The following is a 27,869-nucleotide window of genomic DNA, read 5'->3' as shown; positions in this document are numbered from 1 at the left end:
ATGAAATTGCATAATAACCAAGAGAGACTAGTTTTGAAAATATTGGAATATGCTTAGAGTTTACATGGTATACACTCCAGGTGCTGCTGAGTTCAGTAAGCTAATTTTCTGTGAGCAGAGACCGAAGCCTTTCCACCATCCTGTCTATACAAATTTTACGGTGATGAAGAAAGACTTCAGTAAGAGAGGGGGCTTCTGATCTAAATTTCAGATTGTGGAATCACTTCCTTTACACAAATAAGAAAAATGACCTCTGCTGCACCCATCCTCCTTCAAAGCCTCCTTTTAGTCAAACACTTGCTTGAGCATGTAGAATAATGCTTCTGCAAACCACAACGCCCTCCCACCCCCGGCGCTGAGGCAAGGGGGCCCTTAAGGAGGCGCTGACTGACGGCTGTCATTGGGTCCTGGGCTTGCTGCCTTGGCAAGGAGCCATAGTGCCCCCCGACCCGTGATTCCCCCCGCTGCAGGTCCCCCCTCCAGCACCCCCACCCGTACCTCTCTTCCCGGCAACCCGGCCGCGGGCGCCCCGAAGGCGTGGCAGGTTACAAGGGTCTCTGAGCCAGGGCGGGTTGCTGTGGCGTGTGACCGTACCCCCCCCCCCGCGCGCGCTGCCCGGCCCCGGGTAACCGCCTCGGGGAACGGCTCGGCCTTCGCAGGCGCAGCGCAGGTCGGGTGACAGGGGTTAGGGCGCCGGGGGCGGGGGCCCGGCACGCGGGGCGCCTGTTTCGGCGCGCCCTGGGCTTCGGCCCGAGGCAGGGCGACGCTGCCCCCGCCCCTCGGGCCCGCGAGCGCAGCTGCGATCCCCGGCTCAGCAGTCAGTCAGTCAGTCAGCGTCAGGGGCCCCGGCTCCCGCCCGCGGCTAAGGCGGGCCGGGCCTCGTACCCGCGGGCTTTCAGCCGGGCCGACGCGGCGTGTGCCCGCCTCGCGCGCCCCTCCCAGGGCTCTCGGCACCTCCGCTCTGGAGCGAGAAAGGGGAGGAGTCTGGGGGCGGGACACCTTCCTGGCCACGCCCCCCTCTCGGTTAGTTGAGGGCGAGTACCTCCGGGGACTGGCGGAAGGGCCCGCCAGAGGCGCTGTTGATTTGCTGGCGGGAAGATCGATCGCGCGCGGCTGCGTTTCCTATTGGTGCAGCGCAGTCCCCCCCCCCTTTTGCCCCCAAGGGGGGGGTGGTAGATTCGCGCTGTGCGGCCCAGAGCCTGGAAGGATGCGCCTTGTTCCGGCTCGTGCCACCCGCCTCCGAGCTTCCTGTGAGCCGCGGGGAGGGGGCGGGGCTCGAGGCCGCTGCAGCCTCCAGTTCCGCAGGCAGCTGGGGCCCAGGCCTGCCCCCCATTGCAGAGCCTCGTGCGTAGCCCCCTGGCTGTGAGGCGGCTCTTGCGTGCACGTGGTGGCTCCGCTGCCTGGAAGCGGGGCGCGTAGCTGCAGGGTTGCGTGGCGCTGTGCGGGGTGGGCAGTGCCCGGCCGCGCACCTGGTTAACGCTTGTTGGCATTGCAGGTTGTCTGCTATGAGTCAGCTGGAGTTAAAGAGAAGCAAGGTCCTGGAAGCCAGGTTTGTGGCTGATGAAGATGTTCTGAAGCACATTTCTGATAACGGAGGTACTGGTGGCTTAAGTGTAAACAAGGCACCTTGTTTTGCAGATAATTGAAATGTATCTAGGGTCAGGGTCGTCAAAATGATTGGAACTCTCTGGGTGCCCAACTTCATCCTGGCAGGGTCTGATTGCTCAGAATGCAAGTGCTCAGCACTTCCTGATAATTAGGCCTCTTTAAGGTATTTTGTATTAAGTATCTGAAAACTGAGGCACCTAAAATCACTAGTTGTGCTGAAATTTTTGAATTTTAACAATTTGCATATTTCCAGTGCGGTAATGTCCTGAGAGCATCTCCTTTTAAAAACTTGGCTTGGGGTTTCTTTTTATGGTGTTCTGTGTGATCCCTTTAGACTTTATGGGACTCACATCCTGATATGTGCAACTCTGCAGTGGCAGTTAACACTTCAGAATTGCACTGATGTCATCACTTATATGGATACTGAGAACTTGGTATGAAATCTAGAAGTAGCTATGAAACCAAAAAACAGTCATGTTAATGTCTAAGTTCCAAATCACTATTTGGCAATTGGGACAGGTGCTGTCTTGAGTTTCCATATGAATGTTAAAAGCGGAGACATTCACTGCAGCTTTGGTTATTTAAATTGTAAGCATTTGGGACAGGGTCTGTGGTTTTTATTCTATTTGTACAGCCCTTTGCACAACTTTGAGGGGGCAAGAGAAAGGGGATTGGTGCAGGACAGGGGCTCCAAGGTACTACTGCAATACTATTAATTAATAATTACGTTTAGCTTATCAGAAGTTACAGTTTTGTGGTTGTGATTTTAGGTGTTAAAGTTCGGAAGGACAGAGCTCAACTTGCGCTCAACGTAAAGAGATTTGTGAAGAAACTTGAGAACATTTCTGATGATGAGGCCCAGGAGATCCTGGAAGAGCAGAACTACGTGGCTGTTTTGGGGGCGTGTGCTGAAGGTATTTCTGGGGAAAGATATAAACTCTTGCAACATGTAAGTGGTGGGGTTGTTTGGCAAACAATTATTTGCCTTCAGGGACTGATGCCCAGTGACCACAAACTTGACTGTGTGTGGTTGAATTCTAATGGTTCTTGGACTGCTTGTGGGGGTTTTTCCACTTCCATAACATAAACAGCCCTTTCAAGTCCAATGATGATGTGTTAGTCTTGACTCCCATGGCTCAGGAATATGTCGGTGCTTTTTATGTATCCATGACTAAGGAATCATTAAGAAAGGGATAGATAAGAGTGAAAATATCGTATTGCCTCTGTCTAAATCCATGGTATATGCCCACATCTTGAATACTGCATGCAGATGTGGTTGCCCCATCTCAAAAAAGATATATTGGAAAAGTTTCAGAAAAGGGCAACAAAAATGATTAGGGGTATGGAACGGCTGCCGTCTGAGGAGAGATTAATAAGACTGGGACTTTTCAGCTTGGAAAAGAGATGACTAAGGAGGGGGGGGAATATGAAAGAGGTATATAAAATCATGACTGGTGTGGAGAAAGTAAATAATACTTATTTACTCCTCATAACACAAGAACTATGGGTCACCAAATGAAATTATATGCAGGAGGTTTAAAACAAACAGAAGGAAGTATTTTTTCACACAACACACAGTCAACCTGTAGAACTTCTTGCCAGAGGATCTTGTAGAGGCCAAGACTATAACAGGGGGTTCAAAAAATAGCTAGGTAAAATCATGAAAGATAGGTCCATCAATGGCTATTAGCCTGGATGGGAAGGGATGGTGTCCCTAGTCTCTGTTTGCCAGAAGCTGGGAATGGGCGACAGGAGATGGATCACTTGATGATTACCTGTTCTGTTCATTCCCGCGGGGGCACCTGGCATTGGCCACTGTTGGAAGACAGGCTAGATGAACCTTTGGTCTGACCCAGTTTGGCCGTTCTTGTGTGTTTTCTAACAGATTCCTTGAGAAATGGCCCCAGTGCAGGTGGTGGTAAAATTTACTCGTTCCAGACTCCAAAACGTTCTGGCAAGATGGCAGAGCTGGGTATGTCTTCCTTTTCAATATTACCACGAGGATAAACTCTTTCTGGAATCTTAGTCTGGCAGTCTCCTTGTAATTTACTTGTATTTAAAAAGTACTGTTTTTGGTGTCTTACAATTGGCTTTATATCAAAAGTTTTGAGAAACAGAAGCTCAGGATTTGGACATATTGGTGATTGCTTCTTCTGTAATGGCAGCTCTCATGTTATAGTGGTCCCCTTTCTGTAGGTGTTAATGCAGAGGTTCACATCCACTGTATTATGTGTCACCAGTAATTCAGGCTTTAACCACTGGTGCTCTGGGTTTCCCTTACTGTAATGCTGAACCTTTGTGCTGGGCTTCGTCGTGTCTCCTGTTCATGCCATAATTCTACAGCAGAGTCTGAGCTGATTCATCCTTTAGTCTTGCAGGTGGAGTGTGAAGTTTGGAACAGTTTGAGCTCCATCGTGGGTTAGAACAAGCCAAGTGGAGATTCTGGCTGGTACAGCTGAAGTCTTAGTTGAGTGAACTGAGTGAAGTTTAAAGAAAAGGAGTACTAGTGGCGCCTTAGAGACTAACCAATTTATTTGAGCATAAGCTTTCGTGAGCTACAGCTCACTTCATCGGATGCATTCGAATGCATCCGATGAATTGAGCTGTAGCTCACGAAAGCTTATGCTCAAAGAAATTGGTTAGTCTCTAAGGTGCCAGAAGTGCTCCTTTTCTTTTTGCAAATACAGACTAACACGGCTGCTACTCTGAAACCTGAGTGAAATTTAGATTCTCAAGACTGTTATTGCAATACATAGCCTTTTGCATTCAAGTCACTAGTTCAATTCCAACCCAACCTGATAATTATCAGAAGGGAGTCAATAAAATGTGAGTTTAGTCCAGTTCCCAGTGGACTGATGATCTCAACACATAAGCCATTACCACAGAGTCCAGTTCGGTAGCCTCAGACAGAGGACCAAGTGTCATGACTAAAATATTTTCTCACCTCAAGGGGTGGCCCCTTTGGGAGGGTGGCACTTAGGTCAGGCTAACTCTGTACCTGTCTTGTGGATCAGCAGAAGAGTGTAGTCTTGAAGAACCTTTCACTAGTATTAAATTTACTCAAAAAGGTAGAGAAAGAAGGGAAATATCTAGTGCAGCTCCTTGAAAAGGTTGGGAAATGGGGTTAATATGTAAGAGATTACTTTGGGCAAAGAACTATCTGTGTGTGACTGACAAACCCACAGCTGTCCAGTGTGCGTTTTGTGCCTATCACATTTTGAAACTATTCTTTTATTTAAAGCCTCTGAACTAGCCCAGACACCAGGGAAGAATGTAACCTTTGATTCCTCCCAGTATCCTGAGAAGCCAGCCAGCACCCCTCAAAGCAGCAAAAGTAAGTTCTGAGAGACTTTGGTGAATTGGAGGAAAGTAGCCAGCAGGTGTATCCCAACAAAAATGGCAATTAAGCAGGTTGGCGTTCAGGGTCCAACTGCTAGCATACTTGATATTCCAGGGTTAGTTTTGGGCTTTGTAAATAGTGCCGCTTAGTCTGCCTGGTGCTCTAGTTCTCTTGTGGATCATGCTGTTTGATTGGTTTTTTTTCCTACTGGCTTTGAGCAGAATGTGTTTACTTCTCCCTTCTGCTGCTGCAATGCTCAGTAACGTCGAGTAACTCCTTTGACTTAGCTGCATCACTTCACTTGAGAATTCTTTAATTCAGGGCTAATTAGGACCATGAAGGACTGGACTGGCAGCCCCTGTACAGGTGCACTGGGGAGTAGAATATGCAGGGCGTTGTCTGCACAGGGAGCTGAGAGAATGGAGAATCAGTGTGAGACACCTAGTGGCACGTCTCGCAACAAAGAAGGCATGGCAAGCTGGCCTTTGGAATAAGCAAGGCCCATACCCTCGCCCTTACCTACCCGTTAGCTTTGGAGTTTTGACCTGGATTGGTGTGCGAGCTTGAGAGGGCAGGCCAGGAAGCAATCAATCTGTTAACATGAGGCCTATGCTGTCATTGTTTGAGTGCTACGGGAGGAGGGAGAAGAAACATCCTTTGCTGCATTCCAACCCTCGCAGGAAGGCCCTGACTTATGTTCTGCAATGGGGTCTGGCGCTGGTTGGTGCAGCCCCGGAGAGGGACGGGGACAGACCATCCTGGAGATGTGCTTGTTCAGCACCTCCCCATGGCAGCCTCCACGAGTGGCTTCCTGTTGGGCCCTCGATGGAATCTAAAGCTGCCCTCTCCTGGTGATAGCTGGAGCGGATGTAGCCTCCCAGTTCAATGGGTGCACTATACCAAAGCCAGCCCTGCTCCTCATCCCCTCCTCTCTGTGCCTCACATCCAGCCCTGGTTCCCTCCTCCCCTGGGGTCCTGGGAGGCAGTTATCTGCTCCAGGCTGCAATGGCTGGAATGCAAGAACTGGGCACCCCTACCCCAGGGCTGGCTCAGGCTCCCCCTCCTGCCCCACACCGCAGCTCTTTGCTGGACTAGTCATGGAGAATAGCCTCGCTTGCTGTCCCCCTCCTTCCCCACTCTACCTAAATCCTTACCCCCTTCCTGCTCACTCAAGGTTTCTTGTCAGTTCCCAGTACCCATGGACCTTGGCTAAAGCCACCAGTGCTGGTAGCACCACTGGCCCTTTCTTGGGGCGTATCCCCCCTCTGGGGCAGCTGCGGATTGCTGCACCTTGCACCCATGAGGGTGACTGGCCAGAGAGTTAACATGCAGGAACAGTATCTCTGAGACACTGATAGCAGATGCCTGGATTTCTTATTTGGGGAAACATGAGCATCTTGTGCCCATGTCTGTAGAAGCTGGCAGTGCTGGAAATATATGGTACTTTCATTTTGCTTTACAGAGTACTCTGCTTCGAACAAAGCCCAGCTGAAGGTGAGTGACTGCTTTTTGTTTGATCTTTTTTAAAATACAAACCATCAGATTATCCTGGGGGATGGGGCGTGAAGAGCCTCTCCCCACCCGTCACCTCCCTAGGTTTTTCACAATGCAGATGTCTCCATTTTGAAGCAGGGAATGGTTTAAATGAGTGCTAGAACTGCTGCAAATGAGGATCTTGGGTTATGGGCTTTAGAGTGAACATGCAGATCAGTAGGTTTGACAGACTAATTAGCATGGGTGAGAGATGGTTCTCTTGCCTCACCCAACTGGACATGTTTGACATCCCTTTAATATGCTATTAAATGCTTAAATTCCCAGCAGCTTGTAAAACTTGCTGAAGGAAATTGTCTACATTTTAGGACTGGAGGGTGTCAGCGCTCCAGAAATGCTGCAAACTGTGGTGACTCATTAGCACTTGGTCACTTTATTGTCCACTAGTAATATGAATGTAATGCTGGGGAAAGACACCAGATTGATGAGACCGAAGTCCTCCTGGGTACAGTACAAAACAGGCAAACTTCATGCAGCAGCAATGCAAGCTTTCCTCTAGGCTGCCCCACCAACTTCTTTCAACTCTGAACTAGATGGACAGCCTAGAGGTAAGAGGGTAGTTTAGTCTCCATAATTCAGTTCAGCCTTTGCAAGTCTGCTGAGGTTGCATCAGGGCAGGACTGCCCCGTGGGAGTTCATGAAGTGAATGCTGGGAAATAGATGGAGACCAGACTCCAGTGATGATTTCTTATATAGCACCATACTGTAGGTGTGTGCAGTGCTTTGAAGCATATTTGAAGTGCCATTCTAATCTGAAAAGTGAGTCTAAAAGATGGCATCATGGTTCCACATATGATCTACACAGTTCTAATTATTGCAAACTCAGCCTGGAATCTGAGTCTGGCTGTGTTCTTTCTGGGTTAGTTATCAGTAATAAAGATTCTACAATTGGAACTTGGTTTACAGTTTTTGCAGCAGAACCCAGTTTCCTCTTTCAGATCTGTATTGGCTTTGCTTGCTAACAGGAATACAAGCAAAAAACAAAACAAAACCTCATACTTATTACACAAAGTGAATTGATGCAACGGAACATGCACAGATGATTGGACTGGCATTTGTACATAATCACTTTAAGAGTAGACCTGCACTTTCAATGTGCTACCAAGGTCCAAAGCTACAAAAAAAGTCTTGAAACCTACTAGGGCCCTGCCATGGGAGGATCTGTTTATATCTCAGCAAAATTGTCCTTAGTCCTTTGCCTGATGTCCTGATAATATATTGTGTTTAACTTGATGAGAAGGCTCTGTGGCTCTGCACATCCTGTGTCGTTCTAAAGTTAAACTCTCTTGGACATAAGACGTAATCATACCTCCTTCCCCCACAAAACAGAAATAATCTGTTTAACTGGGTTAAATGGACAGTGACTGAACCAAACTGCTCAGTGCTCCTCAGACACATTACATTGCTGCGGGGTTTCTCAACTCTGCTAGCCTGTTCTGGGTGCTCTGTTAGGCTTTGCTAGTCGGTCTCTTATGGGAACTCCAAGTGACTTTGGTGAGTAGAATATGTGACCTAGCACGTCCTGACTCTGTCTGGCAGAAGTGTTACCATTGTCATCACTTCCACGTGGCTCCTTCAGGGGGTAAGGGGTTCTGAATTTTCCGCATCCCAGTTGGGAGGACCTCCCTACAGACATACACAGCCTTTCTGTCCTGTGTTCAATTCAGGGGATTCCTCTTTGGGAATCTGGCCCCATGGGCTCAGGGGGTGGTCACCTGACACAAGGAATCCCCTCTTCCAAACATTCCCAGGTCCCTGCCAGCTGAAAGAGAGAGCTCAGAAATGAAACTCTGGGTCCTTGCCTAGGCAAGTGTTGCTACTGGTAGGGCATGTGTGACTTTTCTAACATACTTGTGCTCTTGCAGAGTAAAAAGAATGAATTTGTGTCCACAACACCGTACAGACTCAGGAAGAGATTGACAGGTAAGGAGAACCATTTGCAGTAAGCTCCAGTTTACAGGAGTACAGTAGCATTGATAAGTAAAAGCTTAGGGTGACTGTTGGTGTTTCTGTTACTTAAATCCTGCTGTCTGAGTTCCATCTAAAGACTAGATACATTCCTGGAGGATGGGTCCATCAATGGCTATTAGCCAGGATGGTGTCCCTAGCCTCTGTTTGCCAGAAGCTGGGAATGAGCGACAGGGGATGGATCACTTGATGATTACCTGTTCTGTTCATTCCCTTGGGGGCACCTGGCACTGGCCACTGTTGGAAGACAGGATACTGGGTTAAATGGTCTGACCCAGTAGGGCCGTTCTTATCTCCTCATGGGTGCTTCAAGGACGTTGCTGTCTGCATAGAGAATTCAAGTGACTCCGAGGTCAAATTAGCATAATAGCCATCTTTACTGAGCCAGTTTTTGGGATACATAGTTCCTTCACTGCAAGGAACTGTTGCTGAGGTGTTTGGGGTGTGAGTGGCAGCACCTAATCTTTCTTCAGTGACTTTATCTCAGCGGGTAAAACCATGTAAATAATCCCATCCATGCGGATGCTTTACTAAATATGTGGAATTCAGTTCTTCCGTTAGAGACTCTAATCTCTGTCCTCTGAAGGCTGGGAGTTTGTGTCTGTCAGCTGTAATCACTTGAACTGACTTAAGAAGATGTTAAGCTTTTCAGAGTGGCAGGGATTTTAATATTCTATATCTATAGTAGATGATTTCAAGTCATTGGCTGGCTTCAAGTGTGCAGGATCAGTGTGGGAGAGATTTTCATGTTCTGTTCTTACACGTTTTAACACATGTATCTGTGACGGTAAATTGAGCTAGGTCAGGGGTTCTCAAACAGGGTCGTGACCCCTCGGAGTTCTGAGGTTATTATGCAGGGGGTCACAAGCTGTCAGCCTCCACCTCAAACCCCGCTACATCTCCAGCATTTATAATAGTGTTAAATATTTTAAAAAGTGCTTTTAATTTAAAGGGTAGGGGGTGTCGCACTCAGAGGGTTGCTGTGTGAAAGGGGTCACCAATACAAAAGTTTGAGAACCATTGAGCTAAGCAAATTAGCTTTTAATCTGACAAGCTCAGTTGTTCGGGCTTTATTCATATGTAGTAGAAATATATGAAATTTCTAGTAAAAATTCCATTCCAATAAGATTGTGTGAACCTCACTTTGGGAAGTTTATAGATTACTATAATTCAGAAAATGAAGACCTCTTTTATGTTCTTGCAGTTGGGTTTGTGTGTAGTTTGTGTTTAAATTGTCATGGGATCTGCACTCTGCATAAAGATAATTGGTCACTTTTTAGGCTGAGGTGAAATTTTCAGATGTGCCTAAGTGACAGTCAGTGGATCTCAGGATCCTAGGTACCTAAATTTCATTTTCAAAAGTGACTTGGTCTTCTAAGTCATTTGTGTGCTTTTGAACATTTTGCGCTTTAAAAAAAAATTACTACTCCTTAGCACTTCAGAGCCATGAAAGAGTGAGCCAGATTCTGTTCTTGCTCTTGAATCAACAGAATTGTTAATAAAATTCCCATGGCAAAGCCTTTTTTGCTAGTGGTGACGTGAGCCAGAAAGAACCAACTTATGTTTAGAGGGCTGGCAGGTGGAATAACTCTTCTTACTAGTACAGACTGATGTAGAGTCTTTAAGAGAAACATGGAATCCCACAATGTCCTTTTTAGAGTCACTTTTCAGAGTAGAGCTGTACTTTGAGGCTTGTGCCAATTTGCAGAGCCTTACTAAATAATTGGAAAGAGAAGGGGGAAAGAGAGCAGTGTGCATATTTTCAAGTCAATGTAGAATGGATTTTTTTTGAGTAGCACGATGGCTATGAAACCAGAGTAGGATTTGGATGCTTGGAAGAGGTTAGACAATGTGTAAGAGGAGACCTAGGCTACAGGAAATGTGTAATAAGGTCTCTCTGTAAAAAGATATTACCAGCTCTCAAATACTTTCCCCTTAGCTCCAAGCTTGCATTCAGACAGCGAGAGTGACTATTCTGCTTCATGCTCTGAGGAGGAAGAGGACAAGGACCACAAAGAAACCAGTGATGTCATATTGGACCAAAAGACCCCAAGTAAAACTAGAGCAGCTCCTACTCCTGCTTCCAAAAAAACACCAGCTAAGAAACTGAAGGAGGAACTGATGGTGAGTATGGAGGAAATACAACCCTGATAGGAAAGGTTCAGAGATGCTTGGTGACAGTAAAACCCGGGCACCCAAATCACAGGCTGGATCATGTCCAGCTGTGGCAAAGAGCTTCCTGGCTCAGTTCAGAACAAAAAGGTGCTTTTCGCTGCTCCTGTTTTGCAGAAAGGAAGGCTTCCTAGTTTTTCCAGCTGGAGGTTGAGTGTGTGCATGCGAGGAGACCGCTAACCCATTTCTTATTTCTCAGTGCCTTTTCTTCTGATACTTCCCAGTTGTCACCCACAGATACCACATAGTGTTGAGGAAGAAATAGCAGCAGCATTTCATCTAGCAGCAAAAAAAAAAAAAAGCATGCCACTTTTTTGCCCCGGTACTTAACTTTGTGTGGTCTCTTCTCCAGGGCCAGAGATCCCCACGCCATCTAAATTGCAGCCTCCTCATTCTGCCCTGCTGGAGGATATCTCTGCATTTTCCTTCCCTGAAGTTGGGCAACCTGACTGTGTAAAATCTGCCTTCGAGGAGACTTTTAGCCGAGATGCCAACCCTCTCTAATTTTCCATAATCCTCCCAATTTTCATGTGTAATTACAAAATTACTAATTCAGGTTTAAATCTATTAAATTTGGAAATGCACTTATATTTTTTAAAATAATTGTCACCTGCCACCACTCAGATCTGATGGGAACACAGCAAATAGTGGTGCAGCTGCGTGGGACATTATTTTCCGCTGGACTGTGGCACGTATGCCTGCAGCACATTAAGGGTCTGATAAGAGGCAAGCCACAGCGATCCTCAGTGGGGCTAGAGGGGCTGGATTCACGACCCTGTTCATGGGCTTTAGGTACCTAGAGCACTTTCATGTAACCCAGCAGGGTCCACAAAGGGCAGTTAGAACACAACAGGTTGCCTGTGGCGTGGGTGGTGAATCCGGCATCCCAAACCGCACTTAACAATTGCCGCGGCTTGTCTCCTGTCAGACCCTCACGGCAGGGGAGAAGTGGCAGGAGGAGGAGAGCAGGAACGTGATGGAGGAGGATTATTCTGGGAAGGACGTCCAGACCTAGCATTGGCCAAGGAATTAAGGGCCATAAGTGGCATATGAGGGCAGCTTTCCTACACTCTGTCTTCGTGTTTGCGGCTGGGTTTCAGTCCCTCCCGCTTTCCAACAGATGGGGGGAGGGGAGAGGTCAAAACAGCCTCCCTAATTCCTCCCAAATCTTTTTCATAAACATTCCTAAAAGTCTGAGAGCGAGGTTGGCATCTCTGCTTTAGGTTTTCTCCTCAACCATCCCCTCTGAACTGAGGAGCAGGTGTGGCTGTAAAGCGACATCCTAACCCAGCAATTTGAGCCGAGAGAGTGGGGTGGGGAGAGAGACGAGCCCACAGAACCTACCTGAGACTGACATTTCGCTCTGCCTTTTCAGAGCAACCTGGTGGAAGAATACTTTGAGGCACACAGTAGTTCCAAAGTTCTAACCTCCGATCGAACCCTTCAGAAGCTGCAGAAAAGAAAGCTGGATCAGGTACAGTTTGTAGCAGATGAAACCATCTTCAGAACGGAAGGCCTTGTCTGTGGTGGACTTTTTCCCCCCTGAAATTTCCCACTGTTGCTACTACCAGTTCAGCTTTACTGGTGATAGCAGTGGCGGGAGCCCTAGGGTAGACTTGTGCCGACAGTCCATTGGTGTTTGAACTATTATGCTTTGTACAGCTGCTCTGAGTCGGGTCAGGTGACACAGTGGTTAAACTGCTGTTGCCTTCTCTGCTCTAGTGCTCTCACCATTGGAGCTGAGGAGAGTGGTAGCAACAGTGGGGAAATTGTTGTGGGGAGGAGGGAAATGTGTCGTAGGTGCTGGCTAATAGGTCGGTTGAATGTTGAAATCGCTAGAATTCAGAATGCAGGGGAGGTAGAAAGGGATGATACGAATAGGGGGCAGCAATGAAGTCTGCCTTTTGTGAACAAATTTGTTAAAAGTAAAAACCCATCTATTCCACCAGATGAGCTGAGGGGAGTATTAATGGTGTGGGGGAAGATTTCAGCTCTGGGTTGGTGGTTCAAATCCCACCCAGGTTGGGGGCAGCCAGAAATGTTGCTATCTGACAGCTATTCAGTGGCCTCTGTATATGTGTGAAAGGGAGTGTTGTCCCAATCTGGTTCCCAGTAGACAGGCCTCCACATCTAACTCTGGTGGCTTCTTAAAAAAAAAAAAACAACTCAAATGTGCCACTTGTTGACACTCCCTGTGGAGAGGCTGTGGATTGAATGTATCACGGAGAATGAATGATCCCTTCGTCCCTAGAGGTGGCCCCTTCGGAGCAGGGATTCAGAGAAACAAGTACTGCTGGTGCCTGCTGTCTGTTTGGTGAATACCTAAGATTTTTGTGTCTGGGGTTATCGGTCTCACTCCATGTTACCAAAACACATGCATTCGGATTACCTGCTGGCTGCTGCCTGGATTGTGCATAATGCATTACCCAGGGAAAACTCTGGTGGATTCCAGGTAGTTAAATTGAACACTCCTGTGTATTGGGAAATCCAGACATGCAGTGTTTAATCTTCTGCTGATATCAACGGGACTAATGGGCAGCTTGATGCTCTGAAAGCTTTGTGTTTATTTGAAATAGCACAGTTGCCTTCTGTTTTCTCTCCAGAGTAAACTCTCTTCTGCCACATGGGGGTGGGAAGTGAATGCATTAATTGGAGAATTTGAAGCCTGCATAGGTCTCATGCCACAGCAGTTCCAATTTCATTGCCAACATTTTAAGTAGTTCTGCTAGCTTACACGTCGGGACTTTGGCATGTCTCTTAAAAGCCTGAACTAGCCCTGCAGATTCGTAATACGTTTCTCATAACGCTTTCTCTGGTGAGACTAGTTTTGATCTGCAGGTTAATTCTTTTCTATTTGTTTTCTAATACTCTGGAGTCTTCTCTTTAAACATAATCCTCATGGACTTTAACCCTTTAGTGACTGAATCAACTGAACTAACGCAAACCACGTTGACAGGCACTCTGGTCTTGCCCAGTGCTAATGGGGTTGTCTCTGGTTTGGTGCATCCACTATGGCCAGAGCATGCTTAGCGGAGAATATCCAGCTGCTGGTGCAGAAGAAGCTGTGAATGTGCCGTTGTCTCAGTAGCAGTATGCCCAGATGCTGCAAGGTGAGGCAGAATGGGGTGTGACCAAGACACAGGGCTGAGCATCAGCCTTGATCCTATTCTCAGATCAGCCAAAGATTTCTGTGTAAAAGTGGGCAAGTCATTTGCCTTCCCCATCAGCAAACCTGGGCTAATTGTTCCCAGTGGAGTATTGCAGTTTAATTAATTAATACTGATAAAGCACTCTGATCTTTGAATGGAAGGTGCTGTAGAAGTGCAGTGTTTGTAAGGGTTCAGTCACACATTCAGACACCTGTTTAGTCATTGTCTTCAACCGTAAACCCTGTATGACTGTCCTATTCTCCCCTTCTAAACACAGCAAACGCTGCTTGTCCTCCTGAACAAGGCTCCCCCTGCCTTCACTGCTGAATTGAAGGAACTAAACCAACAGCATGAATCCTTGTTTTCCAAATGGATGCTGCAGTTACAGTAAGTATCAATGGATTCCTCTAAGAAGATAACAGTGAACATTATTTCCCAACATAGCATCAGGAAAGCCTTTGCTAATTTAAATTATTGTCCCACAGATGGGCAATGGAATGATTCACTGCCTCAATTAAGGTTGAGGTTGCAGGATAAGCAGGTGTAATTTCTTAGGGTGAAGTCCATGTAATGCATCTCTTGTGAGACAAGTATTGCAAAATTAACTCTTTATGAGCTGAACAGCCGGGGTTTTTAGAGGTGTAGAGTGTCCTCAGTTGATGGGAGCTGTAAGTGCTCATTAGTATATTTTTATAAACAGTCGAGTATATGAGAGAAGGGGGAAAGACCGTTTAGAGCATACAAGTCTGTTAGCAAATCACCAGTACCACTTCCCATAAAACCTGGTTTTCTTCAGTAGTGTAGTAGTGAGCTTTCTTAGCTTGAGGGATCTAATAGTTAATAGATGCGAGAAGAAAAGTGCCGAGTCTGTTGAGGACTGTAGGAGCTCAAATTCTGTGTCAATTTGTGAAAGAGAGAGCAGGGGTGGGGGCATGCTTCCATTATATTTAATGGGTGTTGCTTTGAGCTCTAAGGTTCCATGGTGCTTTACAGAAGACAAGGTCCCTGCCTCTAGAGGATTCGATTCTAACTGGGACAAAGGATACAGTGGCTAGTAGCACAGAGGAGGGCAGGTGCAGATTTATGGGAGGACATCAGTGCTAGAAGGCTTTGTGAAAGGAGTGTGGTGCAAGGAGGAAATTGCGGTGTCATGGTTCATGCGACAGGCCCAGACATATGGGATAATGTGAGGAAAGATGGCAGGCTGGTGAGACAGAGGGAGCAGGTGGGGATGGAAGATACTATATGTGGGGAGTAAGAGCGACCTAGGTTTACAATAAATATTCTCACTGGGTCAAATCCAGAGAGGTCTCGCTTGCTTGCATTGAAGTTAGTGGGAGTTGTTTGTGCGCAGCACCTTGGGATCTGGCCCACTCTTGCCTCTTCCATTGACTCATCATTCTTCCTTTGAGCCTTAGATGCTGTGCCTCTCCTCATAAGAGGTCCGTGATCTGCAGTGTCCTAAAGCATCCCTGTATCTGCCTGTCTCTCGCTACATTGGATAATTAAAGGCTAAATCACAAGTACTAGAATAGCATGTCTTGATTTTGAAATCATGACCTTTGACCTGACTAGAAAAGACACAGTAGAAGCAACTGGTAGGCTTCCATTTGCTGTCTCCTAGCTGCTGTGATTCATGGGGAAAGTTGAATGTGCTGTGCCTGAATAGCTTGTTGGAGGGGCCTATGCAGTGGCTTTGTGAGCAATTGCCATGTTAGTCTGCACTGTTTCAGAGGACCTAGATTTATATGCTGATAGTCTTCAGACAAGTGTCCCTTTCTTGTGTAGGACAGCAAATTCCCAGGTCTTGAATATGCTGACAAACACTCCTTTTCATTACATGGAATGACCATACCCGCTCATCTCAAACCCCTACAAACTGGGGGACTGGCTGGCTGCAAGCTGAAGTAGCCTGGACTTGATTGACTCTTTAGAATTAAAAGATTGTAGGAGGAGAGGGGATCAGATTGTTTCACGTAATGAATACAGAGATGTGAGATTCTAGGACTGTCGGTTTGATTCCTTTAATCTGCTCTCTTTGCTGCAGCCTGGGGTTCAGTATTGTGCTTTATGGACTGGGCTCAAAGAGAGATTTATTGGAGAAGTTTCGTACCTCTCTGCTCCAGGATTCTGTTCACCTTGTTGTCAATGGCTTCTTCCCCAGCATCACTGTGAAATCAGTAAGTGTGACAAAGCTTGTGAGGTTTTTAAGTTGCTGCTTGTTATCCGCAGCCACTAAAATCTTCCAATACAAAACATTTAGTGTAGACCACAGGAAGCTTTCCCAGTCTCTAAACACAGACTCCTCAATGAATAGCATTCCCTGTTCTCACTTCTCCTTGAATTTAAAGAAACTTTGGCCATGCTAGGGATTGGTGTACCTGTCATTGCTGTACCTGAACTAGTGCAAACTCCCGAGTATAGATGAGGTATCCCATAATATGCAACCTACTCCCATTTCAAGCAGAGAAAATCATGACTTACCTTGACTACCCTAGGGGTTTGCACTATGTGCAGCTATGCTGGCAACTGGTCACAGACGGCTGGAATTGGTGCAAATCTTTGGTGTTAGCTGAGGCCCAACTCTTAGATTTGGTAGTAAGCCCATAGTTATCAGAAGTCCCTCAGGGTGATAGTGATCTTGCACTTTTCTGTTGCAGATTCTGAACTCCATAGCAGAGGAGGTGCTGGATCACGTGGGGACTTTCCGCAGCCCTATGGATCAGTTAGACTTGATCATGAAAAGATTTAAAGAAGGTAAAGCGGCTGAGCAGGCGCCCTAAAGCTTCGACTCTCTCTGATCTTGTGCAAGTCTGGTGTCTTCCTTGAAATCACATACACTTCTGACTTGCTCAATTGCAATCTGTGTGTTGACTCTTGCTGTTCTGTTTCCTGTATTGTGATTTTTGTGGCTTTCCTGGAAAATATACATAGTTCTCTGAATAGATGCGTAAGTGCACCAGGATGTTGGCTTCTTTGTTGTGAAATGTGTGAAGGTATCTTGAAATTGAATGCCTGGAAATACAGCTTTCCCTTTCCTCAGTTTCAGCATGTTAGCTTAGACGTGTTGCCAAGGAAAGGTGAGAAAATGAGCATTCTGACAATGAGCACGAGAGCCTCACGTCTGCTCTACTGAGTGCTTAGTCTCTTCGCTTGGTTCATTGGAGGAGTTTGTGCCATATATCTCATCAGCTGTAAGTTCATTGATAGAACAGAATATGGGTAAAACCTAAACTTTTTGTATGGGGGTGGGTGGGAGAAGGAGGTTCTTACTGGTTGCCTGAGGGCCTGAACAACACCCATTGAAGCCAAAAGAGCTGAAAATTTCAAAAAAGCCCAGATGCCCAAATACCACTGACATTTAATGGGAGTAGGGGGCTGAACCCCCTTAGGCTCCTTTGAAAACCCCAGTCTAAGAGGCTTGCGATAGGCTTCAGTGGACATTGGATTGAGCTTTGAATGTACGAGGTCTAATTGGCTGAAAGTGACTGGCGATGTAACTTAATGTATGCAGACCCCTCTGTTGTTGATGGCTGTTTTGAGCAAACGAAGTAGGAAGTGGGAGTTCAGGTTCTAAAAGCAATGTTAAATGGGTCATGTCATATACAGAGTGCTTGCTGAGTTTCATATGTAACCGTATAGCTGTATGCTGCGTGTGTACGGTCCCAGTAGCTAAATTTTGTGTCTACATCTGTCCATATATGATGTTGCCATTGGAGCCTTAACTCATGTATCTTCCCCCCCGCAGATGTTCATCCTTCATCTGTCTTTGTGCTTTCCTACAGAGAGTGGGTAGGGGAAAGGTTGGCTGGCTGGCTGGAGGCAGGTCCCCAATAGTAGCTGTTTTTATGCAGCATCACAGGTGCTAAACTCTAGCTGTCTCCCAGGGCCATGGGCAGTTGAGTAGCTACTTGGTTTCTGCACAAAACAGAATTTCTAACTGGCTAATGGTTTGTCAGGGAGTTTACTGGGCTTGCCAAGCAGCTGTTTCTTTGGGAGCTTTAGCAGCCACAGGCCAAGTTTGAACTTTTAATGTTCATCCATTTGCATTGTGTATGTCAAAAAGTCTTAAAGTACATCTTCGCAGCAGCTGGGAGATGCAATTCCCAGCTTGGGTAGATATACAGCCCTAGCTTTGCTTAAGCTAGCATCTAAAAATAGCAGTTTCTGTGGCAACCAGGGCTAGCCCTTGGAGTACATACCCAGGGGCTCGGGCATGATCATACTCGGCTGCTTAGGCTAGCTGCCCACCACTGCCACACCGCTCTGCTCAGGTTAGCATGTGTACCTCTACCTGCACTGGGAATTACATCTCCGAGCCGCTGTATAGGCATACCCACACAGAGCTCCTTAAAGGCATGTTGAGAGAGAGTACTGTTCAAGTCAGTGGGCTTTGGATCAGATCCTCTGTGAGTGGGAGGGTTTTATTTGGTTTTCAAACTTTTTTTTCTGGCGACCCAGTTGAAGAAAATTGTTGATGCCCGTGACCCAGCGGAACTGGGGATGAAGGGTTTGGGGTGTGAGAGCGGCTCTGGGCTGGGGCAGAGGGTTGGGGTGCAGGGGTGAGGGCTGCAGGGTGGGGCTGGGAATAAGGGGTTCAGGGTGTGGGAGGGGGCTCAGGGCTGGAGCAGGTGGTTGAGGTGCGGGAGGGTGTCCGGGCTCGGGTGAGGCCAGGGATGAGGGGTTTGGGGTGCAGGAAGGGACTCTGGGTTTGGGGGGGCTCAGGGCTGGGGCAGGGGCTTGGGGCGTGGGCTTACCTCGGGTGGCTCCCAGTCTGCGGCACAGCGGGGGTGCTCAGGCAGGCTTCCTGTCTGTCCTGGCACCGCAGACCACGCTGCTCCCCGGAAGCGGACAACAGCAGATCCGGCTCTGCGTGGCTCTCACCCACAGGTACCCCCCACACCCCCAGCTCTCATTGGCTGTTTCCTGGCCAATGGGAGTGTGGAGCCAGTGCTCGGGGCAGGGGCAGCATGCGGAGCCCCGTGCCCTTCGCCCCACCGCCACCACCTAGGACTTCTAACGGCCCGGTTGGCGGTGCTGACCAGAGCCACCGTGACCTAGTTTCTTCCATTCCGCAACCCAGGACTGGGTCATGATCCACAGTTTGAAAATCACTGGTGTAGAGGCTCAGAACTAAAGGCATAAAAAGCTTTTGCCCAAAAGAGAAACTTCTGGACAGATTATGAGCAAGTGAAACAGGGGTTGAGAGCTACAGTGGAAAGAGCTTGTGTAAAATATTTCAGATGCCCTGAAATACAGGCTGATTGGCATCCGCAGGGCCTAGTAACCTGAAGGGGAAAGTCCTCTGACACTTGAATGATGGACGGATGTGCATAGGGGATTTGACAGGACTGGCTTGCGCTCAAACCACAGTGAGAAAGAGGAATCTCTTCACTCTTAGTTCAGCTCCTTAGTGTGACTGTTCCCTTGCTGTTTTTTTCTCCCCTTTGTAGATTCTTCCTTGGAGCTCTATCTCCTCATCCATAACCTGGACAGCAAGATGTTGAGAGGAGACAAAAGCCAGCAAATTCTTGCACAGTTAGCATCCCTGCCCAATGTCCACCTCATCGCCTCCATCGATCACATCAATGCTCCACTCAGTGAGTCCAGGGCCTTGGTCTCCTCCACTGTGCTTCCAGAAAAACCACCCTTCTGGGATTGTTAAATGCATTATGTATATTGCTTGCATTGCCATATCTCTGCCCCATGTGTGCACAATGTACATGTAGCTTTTGATTAGCACCTGGAGGCCATGATCAGGATGAGTCCCATTGCCCATGGGGCTGTACAAACACTCAACTATAGCTGCCAATCGCTGTCAGATTATCTATAGAGTACTAATGCTTTGCTGAACCACTGGTTCAAACCCCACGTTGTTCAGACTGGCGCTATCGTATAGCTTCTAACTGAAAGTGGAATGGAAAAGGGGATGTGTGCAGAGTGCATGTAAATTCTTTGGTACAGAGAACATGTTTCTCTCTGAATGTAAATGGCTGAGTAAATAATATTGCTCTATATAAGTGAGGATTCACTAAGGCAGTGGTTCTCAACCAGGGGTATGTCATAGGGGTACACAGAGGTCTTCCAGGGGGTATGGGACGGGTTTAAAGGGGTTGCAAGTGCAGGGCTGGGGTTAGGGGGTAGCGAGCAGGGCAATTGCCCGGGACCCCACACAGCAGGACTTGGGCTTTAGGGGTCCAGTAGTCTGGAAAGGTTGAACCACTGCTCTGAGGTCGTGCTGCTGCACGAAGCACTAGACCTTAAAAGGGTTTATATTGTATGACTGGGAGAAGCTAAATCTGCAGCCCTGTCCATCCTTTCTTCCCTTTTGTGTGTGTGTGTCTAGTGTGGGATCAGGCAAAACAAAGCCTCTATAACTGGCTCTGGTATGAAACAACCACTTTTAGTCCCTACCTGGAAGAAACCTCCTATGAGAACTCGCTCTTAGTGCAGCAGTCTGGGTCTCTGGCTCTGAGCTCCCTAACGCATGTCTTGCAGAGTCTCACTCCCAATGCCAGGTAAGATACTATCACGTTATTGTTCTAAGAGCTAGAAGCCCCCGTTAAGATTGTGCTAGGTGTTGTGTGTACATGTAGTAAGAGACAGGCCCAGTCCCAAAGATCTTACAGATAAGAGACAAAAAGGGTGAGAGAGACAGGGCTGTCATCTCCAATTTCCATATGGGTAGAGCCCTGCGTGGATACAAATTTATATCCATGGATAGAAATCGGTATCCACAGAACCTCAGCGCTTTCGCGGGAACCGCAGCGCGAAAGGAGCCGAATGTGGGCGCTGCTCCTAGGAGCCAGCGCCCCGCGCTGGCGGCTCCTCCAGCGCAGCTGTACCGCCCCCAGCCGCGCCCACTGGGGTGGGCACTGGGCTCCCAGGCAGCTGTGCCTGGTTGTGCTCTTGTGTGCAAGTGGCACGCACACCCCCAGACAGGAGATGCAGATAGCTGCGTGGAAGGGGTGGGGGCGGGGCTGCAGGCAGTACACCCGCGCTAGAGGAGCTGCCGATGCGGCGTGCTGGCTCCTGGGAGTGGCGACCCCATGTTCTGTTCCTTTCGCTGTTGTGGTTCTGCAGATACTGATTTATATCCGCGGATATACATTTTTATCTGCACAGGGCTCTACATATGGGGAACTGAGACATGGAGTGATTAAGTGACTTGCCTGGTGTCATTAAGAAGTCAATGGTGGAGCTTGAATTGAACCCTGATCTCCTGAGTCCCAGTCCAGTCCCTTAACCACATGCCATCCTTCATCTCACTTTTCTCATAATTGGAAAGCAAGGTCCCCGTTGGCTCTGTCTCAGCAGTGTGGATCTCAGTCTAGCTGGAGGAAGTTTAGAATGCAAAATATTGAAGAGCCAGCAGAGTCTGTATACACAATGACTTGGATTTGGTGTTCTGCTAAGTGCCCCTCTTCTGACTGCTTAGTGAGTCACTGATGGGTGAGGAATTGAGGGAATCTCCACCCACTCTCTCAGCACTTCTTTCTGACTCCCTGAAATGTGCTCTATAGTGAAGGAGCAAGGTGACAGCCCTTACAGCTGGGGAATTGCAAATGCTGCCAGCCTACCTCCTGGGGAGGGGGGATGGGGGGGGAGAGAGAGAATATGGAACAGCTTCCTAGAGAGATTATCTTGCAGAGCCTCTCCCTGCCCATTCAGTATTGCAGAATGTTCCTGTGGCAGCTGTTACTTTCCCATGTAAGCAACTGCAACTTTGGAAACCAGCATAACTTTGGCTGCTTTCCGTGCTGTTTAGCAGCTGGAGACAACATGTAGAGTCCTCACCAAGACATCAACAAGTTCACGATGGACTGTAGTATGGGAGCCACTGATGTACAGCACTACAGAAAATAGATAGCTAGTATGCTGGCGTGGCTTACTAGATCTTTCATTCTAACAACCAAGAATCTTGCCATACAAATAAAAAAATGGTGGATCTGGCTTGCTGTATTGGTGCTTCTATCACCACACAGACACAACTCAATCTCAATTTCAATAGCAGTTCCTGCTGCATTTGCACATAGAGTGTGTGGCTACAGACACAGTCTAACAATACCGGACAGCTTGCTTTTGTCCATGGAGGAGCCTGTGTATGTCTTGGCAGCCATCCCTTGGATGGGGTTTGGTAACATCTAAGACTTTCCACCTTAAATCCACCTCAGACTCTTTTAAAATACAAATTCAAAGTTTTAATCTGAAAACCTGCAGGGAAAAAGAGAATAATTAAGTGACTTCTGTGTTTGCATCTTATTTGAGTAAGAAAGTCAAGCTTGTTATTTCTGTAACTCATAGTGAATACTGCTAACTGCATGAAAGGAGGCAGGTTCCACGACCAGCATATTGGTTGGTTTTTGCAGTGCAATGTATGAACTACAGAATTGCTTTGCATTGCAGTGTGACCTGCCATTTTTGATTTCTTGCTTATAGTGGGCAACAATAAACGAATTAGTTGACTACATGGGTGTACTCCTGAGTCCTGAGTCCTGTCTCCTGGGCTCTATGGAATGATAACTTAATTTGGGCTTTGTTCTATAGAACAATCAGCTTTCTGACACTTTTCAAGTTGATTGTTTAACTTGGGTTCCAAGTGATCGGTAGTCCTTACATGATGGAGGAATGGGACCACTTTAAATTAATGGCTCTTGGAAAGCAAGTCTTTTCCTCCAGCTGCTGCATACACACAAGACTCTGTTCAAGAAAAATTGTTTAACATTTCTGTAATGGCCTTTTAAAAAAAAATTTTTTTTTTCCTATAGAGGGATTTTCAGACTGCTGGCCCAGTATCATCTGGAGAACAAGGATAACGCATCTTACCCAGGTACCTGGTGTTTGACGTAGGAATGCACGTGGCATTTCCTCTCTTCTCTGATGTGGCACCATTGACAGTTCAGTCAAGGTGCTAAAATGGGAGAACCCAGCTTCCATGTGTTTCCATAGCAGATTTACTGAAACTGCTGGCTCTTGAAAGGTGAGTTTAGCACAGAGCATCTCTACCAGTGCTGTGCATTGGGCTACGTGTTCTGGTGTGTGACATGAAATCAGATGAATGGCTGAGTTCAGAGGATCTCTTCTTACTGTCACCCACTGTGATAGTGAAATCCTCCACATGAGGCTGAGTACAAAACCAAGGAAGAAATTGACTGTCACACACCATCCATTGATTAGGGGAGACCAGGAGTCGAGACCTCTTGGATTCTGTTACCACTTCTGCCACTGACTAATGGCATGACCTTAGTCAAGCCACATAATCTATGTCCTGGCTTGTCCACCTATGATACGTACAGGCTAATGTCTGTAGTGCTCTGCAACTTGCAAATAAATGGCATAATATTAATAATCTAGGAAGATAAAGATAAAATAATATAGGAGCTGTGCAGTGAATGAGAAATCCACACTGAGCTGTGCACTTGAGGTGCTCTGAAAGTTTGACTTTTCCAAATGGAGGATCTTGTACTGTCAGATCTGCCACTTTCCATTCCTGAAATCCCTTTAGCTTGGCTGTATCTGTGGAACAAAGCTGTGGTTGACAAATGCATTAAATATGGTCAGGATGTATGTTCTGAATTTGATCAGAGTAACAGCTGAAATAGGAGATTCCTTCTCCCTCTCTTTAAGGGGGCTCCTCAAATTGGATGTCCCAGTAATGCTGCTTTATAGTGAGCAAGGTGTGCAATTTATCCTTCAGGATTGCAGGAGAGGAAGTAACTCTGCCCTCTACCAGAGCACATGGATCTGCTTTGGTTTCTGGCTGTCTTGATTTATTTAACTCCTCTCCATACCCAGGACTATCTTTCCAAGACTTCTACCAGCGGTGTCGGGAGGCCTTCCTTGTGAACAGTGACCTGACTCTTCGGGCTCAGCTGACAGAATTCAGGGACCACAAGCTCATCCGGACCAAGCGGGTGAGCTAGGCAACTTTATCTTGACTGTGGCTGCAGCTGGTGGTCTTACTTTTTATTTCACTACTTGCATACTGATGAGTTTACCTGAGGCTGGAGCAGCACCTGAGATGAACTGTACCCATGTCCAAAGTACACTCGTTGAAGCATTGACAAATGGTCAGTGCATTAGTGAAGGGCTGAAGGCCTATAGCATGCTACCTGCTTTTGCATGCAGGCCTCTCAACTTTCTGTGTAATGGAAAGAGACTGCAGAAAGTGCAACATAGCTTAGTTACTTAACAACACAGAGCTCCTCTGGGTATTCAGTGGAACCCTGATTACCTGAAGATTTCGAGGAGCAATCTGAAGCATTTGGATAACTAGAAGAGACTATTTAGCAAGCTTTGAAGTCTGTTCTTGGAGTCCCCAGAATGGAGACTGCTAGCCAGCTCCAGCAACAAGGCTGCATTCCCAGGTCTCCTAAACCCAGAGCTCTGTGTAGAGGATCTTCTAGCTGCAAACTGACTTAACAACAGGAGGCAAGCACAGGGCTCTGGCCTTGAGGGACATAGATCAGAGGAGTGAATAGAGGCACATTACACCTTTGGGGAACTTAACAGAACTTTGCTTAAGCGCAGTTGTACTGTGATGTCTGCTTGCATTATCACTACTGCATTATAGCTGATAAATGTCTGAAGAACTCCTGTTGCCACTTTTCACTATTAGACCATGTCCCTCTTTTGCAAGAAATACTGCCTCAGGACATACAGTGTAAGTCATTTAAGTAAAGTGAAGTAAGTAGGGACTGCTCCCACTTTCTCGTGTAATATGCAAGGGTAATTGAGTCAGCTGTCTTCTAAAGCTTTGGGGTTTGTCTCCCAAAGCAGATATGAGCTGATTATTTCAATGTTTTTTTTCTCTTGTGGCCATGCTAGGGAAATATTTCTGGGTTAATATTGTAGTTAGTACCACTGAACGCTGTCCTGGCTGGGCATCTCACTACATAAGGCCATGTTGGTGTGTCAAATCTGTGCTGTTTGTAACAGTGTTGTCTAGTGGCTCATGTCGCATTTTGCACCAGTGCGGTTTCTTTGCCACAGTCCTGCGTTGACAGTGTGTGTCTGTTTTCAGGGAACAGATGGAGTGGAGTATTTATTAATTCCTGTAGACAACGGAACCTTGACTGACTTTTTAGAAAAAGAGGATGAAGACATGTGAATCCTCTCAAATCCCAAACCATCTACACCAACTGTTACCAAGGGCTGCTGGAGAGGAGTCTGAACTTGGATCACTCTCTCCCTTTGACCAGGGGCTGCTGGACCACTTAATGAAATGTGACACTTTCTAAGTTTGGTGTTCTAATTACTTGGAGTAGTTTTGGGTAAAGAGTTCCATAAGCAAGACATATCTTACTCTTGAGTTTAGATTTGTCTGCTTTTAGTCTTCCAGCTCACGTGATGCCTTCTTCGTATCTATGCAGCCACCCTTATGGACTAGGAAAACTAACTCTTCAGTAAGATTGTGCCTTCTGCTCGTTACCTCTCTGCAGAGGAAGGTTTCGCTGGAGCAGCTCACTTGAGGAATGCAATGACTTCATGCTCAGCTTTATTTTGAACTAGAGGTGTAATTTTTCACAGCTCAGTGCTTTCCAGTACTCCCTACATTGGTCATGCCGATGGGCTCCTAGTGTGTGAAGTTGCTGAGATTTTAGAATGCCAAGTGATCTACCTTGAGTGGTTAAGTCGGGTGGAGTGGAATAAAAGTGGAACATAAATAACAAGGGGTTGAAATGTTGTGGGTAACTTATTAAACCATCCCTCTCTGCTGAAATGTTGACAGTAGAATAGGAGCTTTCCCAAAATCCAAATCCTTTTACAAGGGGGAATCTATATTGAAAATTGTGACTGGGAAGGGCTCTACAGTGACCTGTAATGGGAGGGAGGGAAAAACAGTGTGACTTTTTCCTGCTTTATGGTATGTACAGAAGGCTATAAAGTATTTTTTTAAAATCACGGATGTCTAACCTGGCTTTCCTGGAGAACTTTTTGGAGGTCCTGAATAGAAGATGAGAAGTTCAACAAAGACCACTTTTCTCCATTGTATTTTTTTAGGCATTTGCACTAAATTAAAATGTATTGTTTATGTTCGAACAGTCTGCATGAGATAACTTCCAGTCTCCTTTCACCTGCATGATTTCTCTGTCCTAGTCTACCAGTTCTCCAGTATCTATAGTGCCTTCTAGGAAAACCAGAGATCTGATCTGAATTTTTAGTGTAGAAGAAAAAATGTGGTTATATGGGACTGTAAGGGTACTTTGAGGCCTTCTCCATATATCAGAGGCACCGATGTAGTATTTTTTTCCTTTGCAGGTCACCTTTAGGCTCTGCAGTTTTATCACCTACGTAAAACTATCTGCCAGTCAGACTTCAGGGACACTTGAACTCTTATTGCCTAATCTTGTGGCAATCCATCTTATAAATGACTGCTTTGAATTACCAGAATGTTAAATAAACTTTTATTCATGTTCTCTAGTTTCTCTCACAGATCTCCTAGTGCACAGATGACAGAAACCTCATTTTCATTCTTGTCTACACTATGGCAGGTGACACAAGGCATGGCTGCATTAAGAAGTGGATTTAAATTCTCAGTTCACCCCTATGTTCTCAGAATCTTCTGTTTCTGAAAATTCAAAGGGAAGTCTGCCCCCTTTTTACTACTAATACTTAACACTTAAAAATGACTTACAAACATCACAATGGGGAACTGAGGCAGAGATTGTGACTTACCTGAGGTCTCAAAAGGCATATCAGCTGGGGCTAGAACTCCTGGTAGTGACTCCCATCTAAGCAGGGGAGGGACTTCGTTTTAGTGCCCATCACATACTCAGTCCCGTGCTTAGACCACTTGATGCTCAGGTTACTGTAGAACTGAAAACTGAACTGAATTCTGTTTTGGAGGGCCACAGTGCAGTGCTGTACTCTTCTCCCCCCCTCCCCACTTATTGTTAAAGATAGAGGTGGAACTGTGTGCTTCCAGTGAAGTTAAGTATCAGCTGTTTTTCTGCTAGATTTGAAACTCACTCAGACCAAGCACTGTGGTGCTGTAATACCCCTAACCTTTTAATTGATTCAGATTTTTTTTATGTCAGTGAATCAGATGTGTCAGGAGTGAGGCAACCTTTTCAGACCAGCTATATGGCTTCCTGGGATGATGTGCATTTCTGCTAACAGACAAGTAGGTGTAGGTGTGTATGTGTGAGAGAGAGAATCAGTTCTTGCCTCATGTAGGCTCAGGTAAATTGCCGTAAATAATCCCTGCAGTATGTCTAAATTTGAGCCTCTCAAAACAATTAAATGACTGCCTAAGCTGTGCATTAATTTCCTGTCACTTAATGGCTGCCCGTTAATACAGAATTAATTTCTAGGTTTTTGGGGATCAATTCTGCACCCATTGACTTTATTAAAGTAGGAGTGAGTCCTTCATTCAGTCTGAATTCCCCTTCCTGCTTAGTGAATTGCATTCATAATGGTGATAAGACATTTGACTACCAGATACATCATAATGCATTTACTGTGTTGGTTGTAATTAGTATCACAGCTGGCATTCCAATTATGGTCAATTGTGTTGGTCTATATGATGCAGCTGAGCCTGCTGCAATACTGCATAATGCAATAACTTTTTCATTTACCCAAAGAAAGTTCAGAAAAAAACAAGCTCTAGCTTAGCCTCAGAAAACATTTTACTAATGATGAAATGAGTGCTTTGGTTAGATGGCAGAGAATCTTTAATCACATGCTTCCACTTTAAGTGAAGATTCCTGGCTAAATCCCTCACATAACATGTACGCTCAAGTCTATGTACTCAGAGCTGCTCCCAGGTAACTACAGTGGCCTAAAACAAGAATGGACTTCTAACCACTGTGGGCTGGCAGGGCAGAGTGAACTGGATTGTGCAAGGTCTAGGCTAGAGGAAATTAACATTAAAGGAAATTGTATATAGACCAGGTCAGTGAAGCTTCTCCAGAGCCTCAGACAAAGGTGATTGTGTATGACAACATTCAGACTACTTATGAGGAAGGTCCCAATTGGGTCTGTAAAGCCACTGGCCATGGTAGGGATGGTGCATTACAAGTAGAGCACCTGCAGCCATTGTTTTAAAAGCAGGCACATTGCACAGGGAAAGCTTAGTC

General features: G+C 46.4%; 1 protein-coding gene across 4 annotated transcripts; it reads left to right on the top strand.

The window, feature by feature from the left end:
* The first annotated feature begins 841 nt into the window (after nucleotides 1-841).
* Nucleotides 842-26,211, top strand: ORC2 (origin recognition complex subunit 2). 4 transcript variants are annotated; one of them, XM_043524825.1, is made up of 17 exons: nucleotides 842-1,023; nucleotides 1,496-1,596; nucleotides 2,379-2,522; nucleotides 3,494-3,580; nucleotides 4,850-4,942; nucleotides 6,411-6,442; nucleotides 8,365-8,422; nucleotides 10,407-10,591; nucleotides 12,015-12,113; nucleotides 14,066-14,175; nucleotides 15,836-15,968; nucleotides 16,449-16,545; nucleotides 19,242-19,388; nucleotides 20,135-20,306; nucleotides 22,557-22,618; nucleotides 23,584-23,702; nucleotides 24,812-26,211. In XM_043524825.1, the coding sequence occupies exons 2-17, from the start codon at nucleotides 1,506-1,508 to the stop codon at nucleotides 24,896-24,898; spliced, it is 1,716 nt and encodes a 571-aa protein (XP_043380760.1). In that variant the 5' UTR covers nucleotides 842-1,023; nucleotides 1,496-1,505; the 3' UTR covers nucleotides 24,899-26,211. The 4 variants fall into 4 exon arrangements, with proteins under 4 accessions (XP_043380760.1, XP_043380761.1, XP_037769110.1 ...); XM_043524826.1 differs by lacking the exon at nucleotides 842-1,023 and adding an exon at nucleotides 1,054-1,250; XM_027834061.3 differs by lacking the exon at nucleotides 842-1,023 and having other exon boundaries at nucleotides 1,257-1,549.
* Nucleotides 26,212-27,869: the final 1,658 nt, after the last annotated feature.

The sequence above is a fragment of the Chelonia mydas genome, chromosome 11 (genome assembly GCF_015237465.2).
Source record: "Chelonia mydas isolate rCheMyd1 chromosome 11, rCheMyd1.pri.v2, whole genome shotgun sequence".
Lineage (NCBI taxonomy): Eukaryota > Metazoa > Chordata > Testudines > Cheloniidae > Chelonia > Chelonia mydas.
The sequence above is the reverse complement of the archived record's forward strand: the minus strand, read 5'-3'. Positions and strand labels throughout refer to the sequence as shown.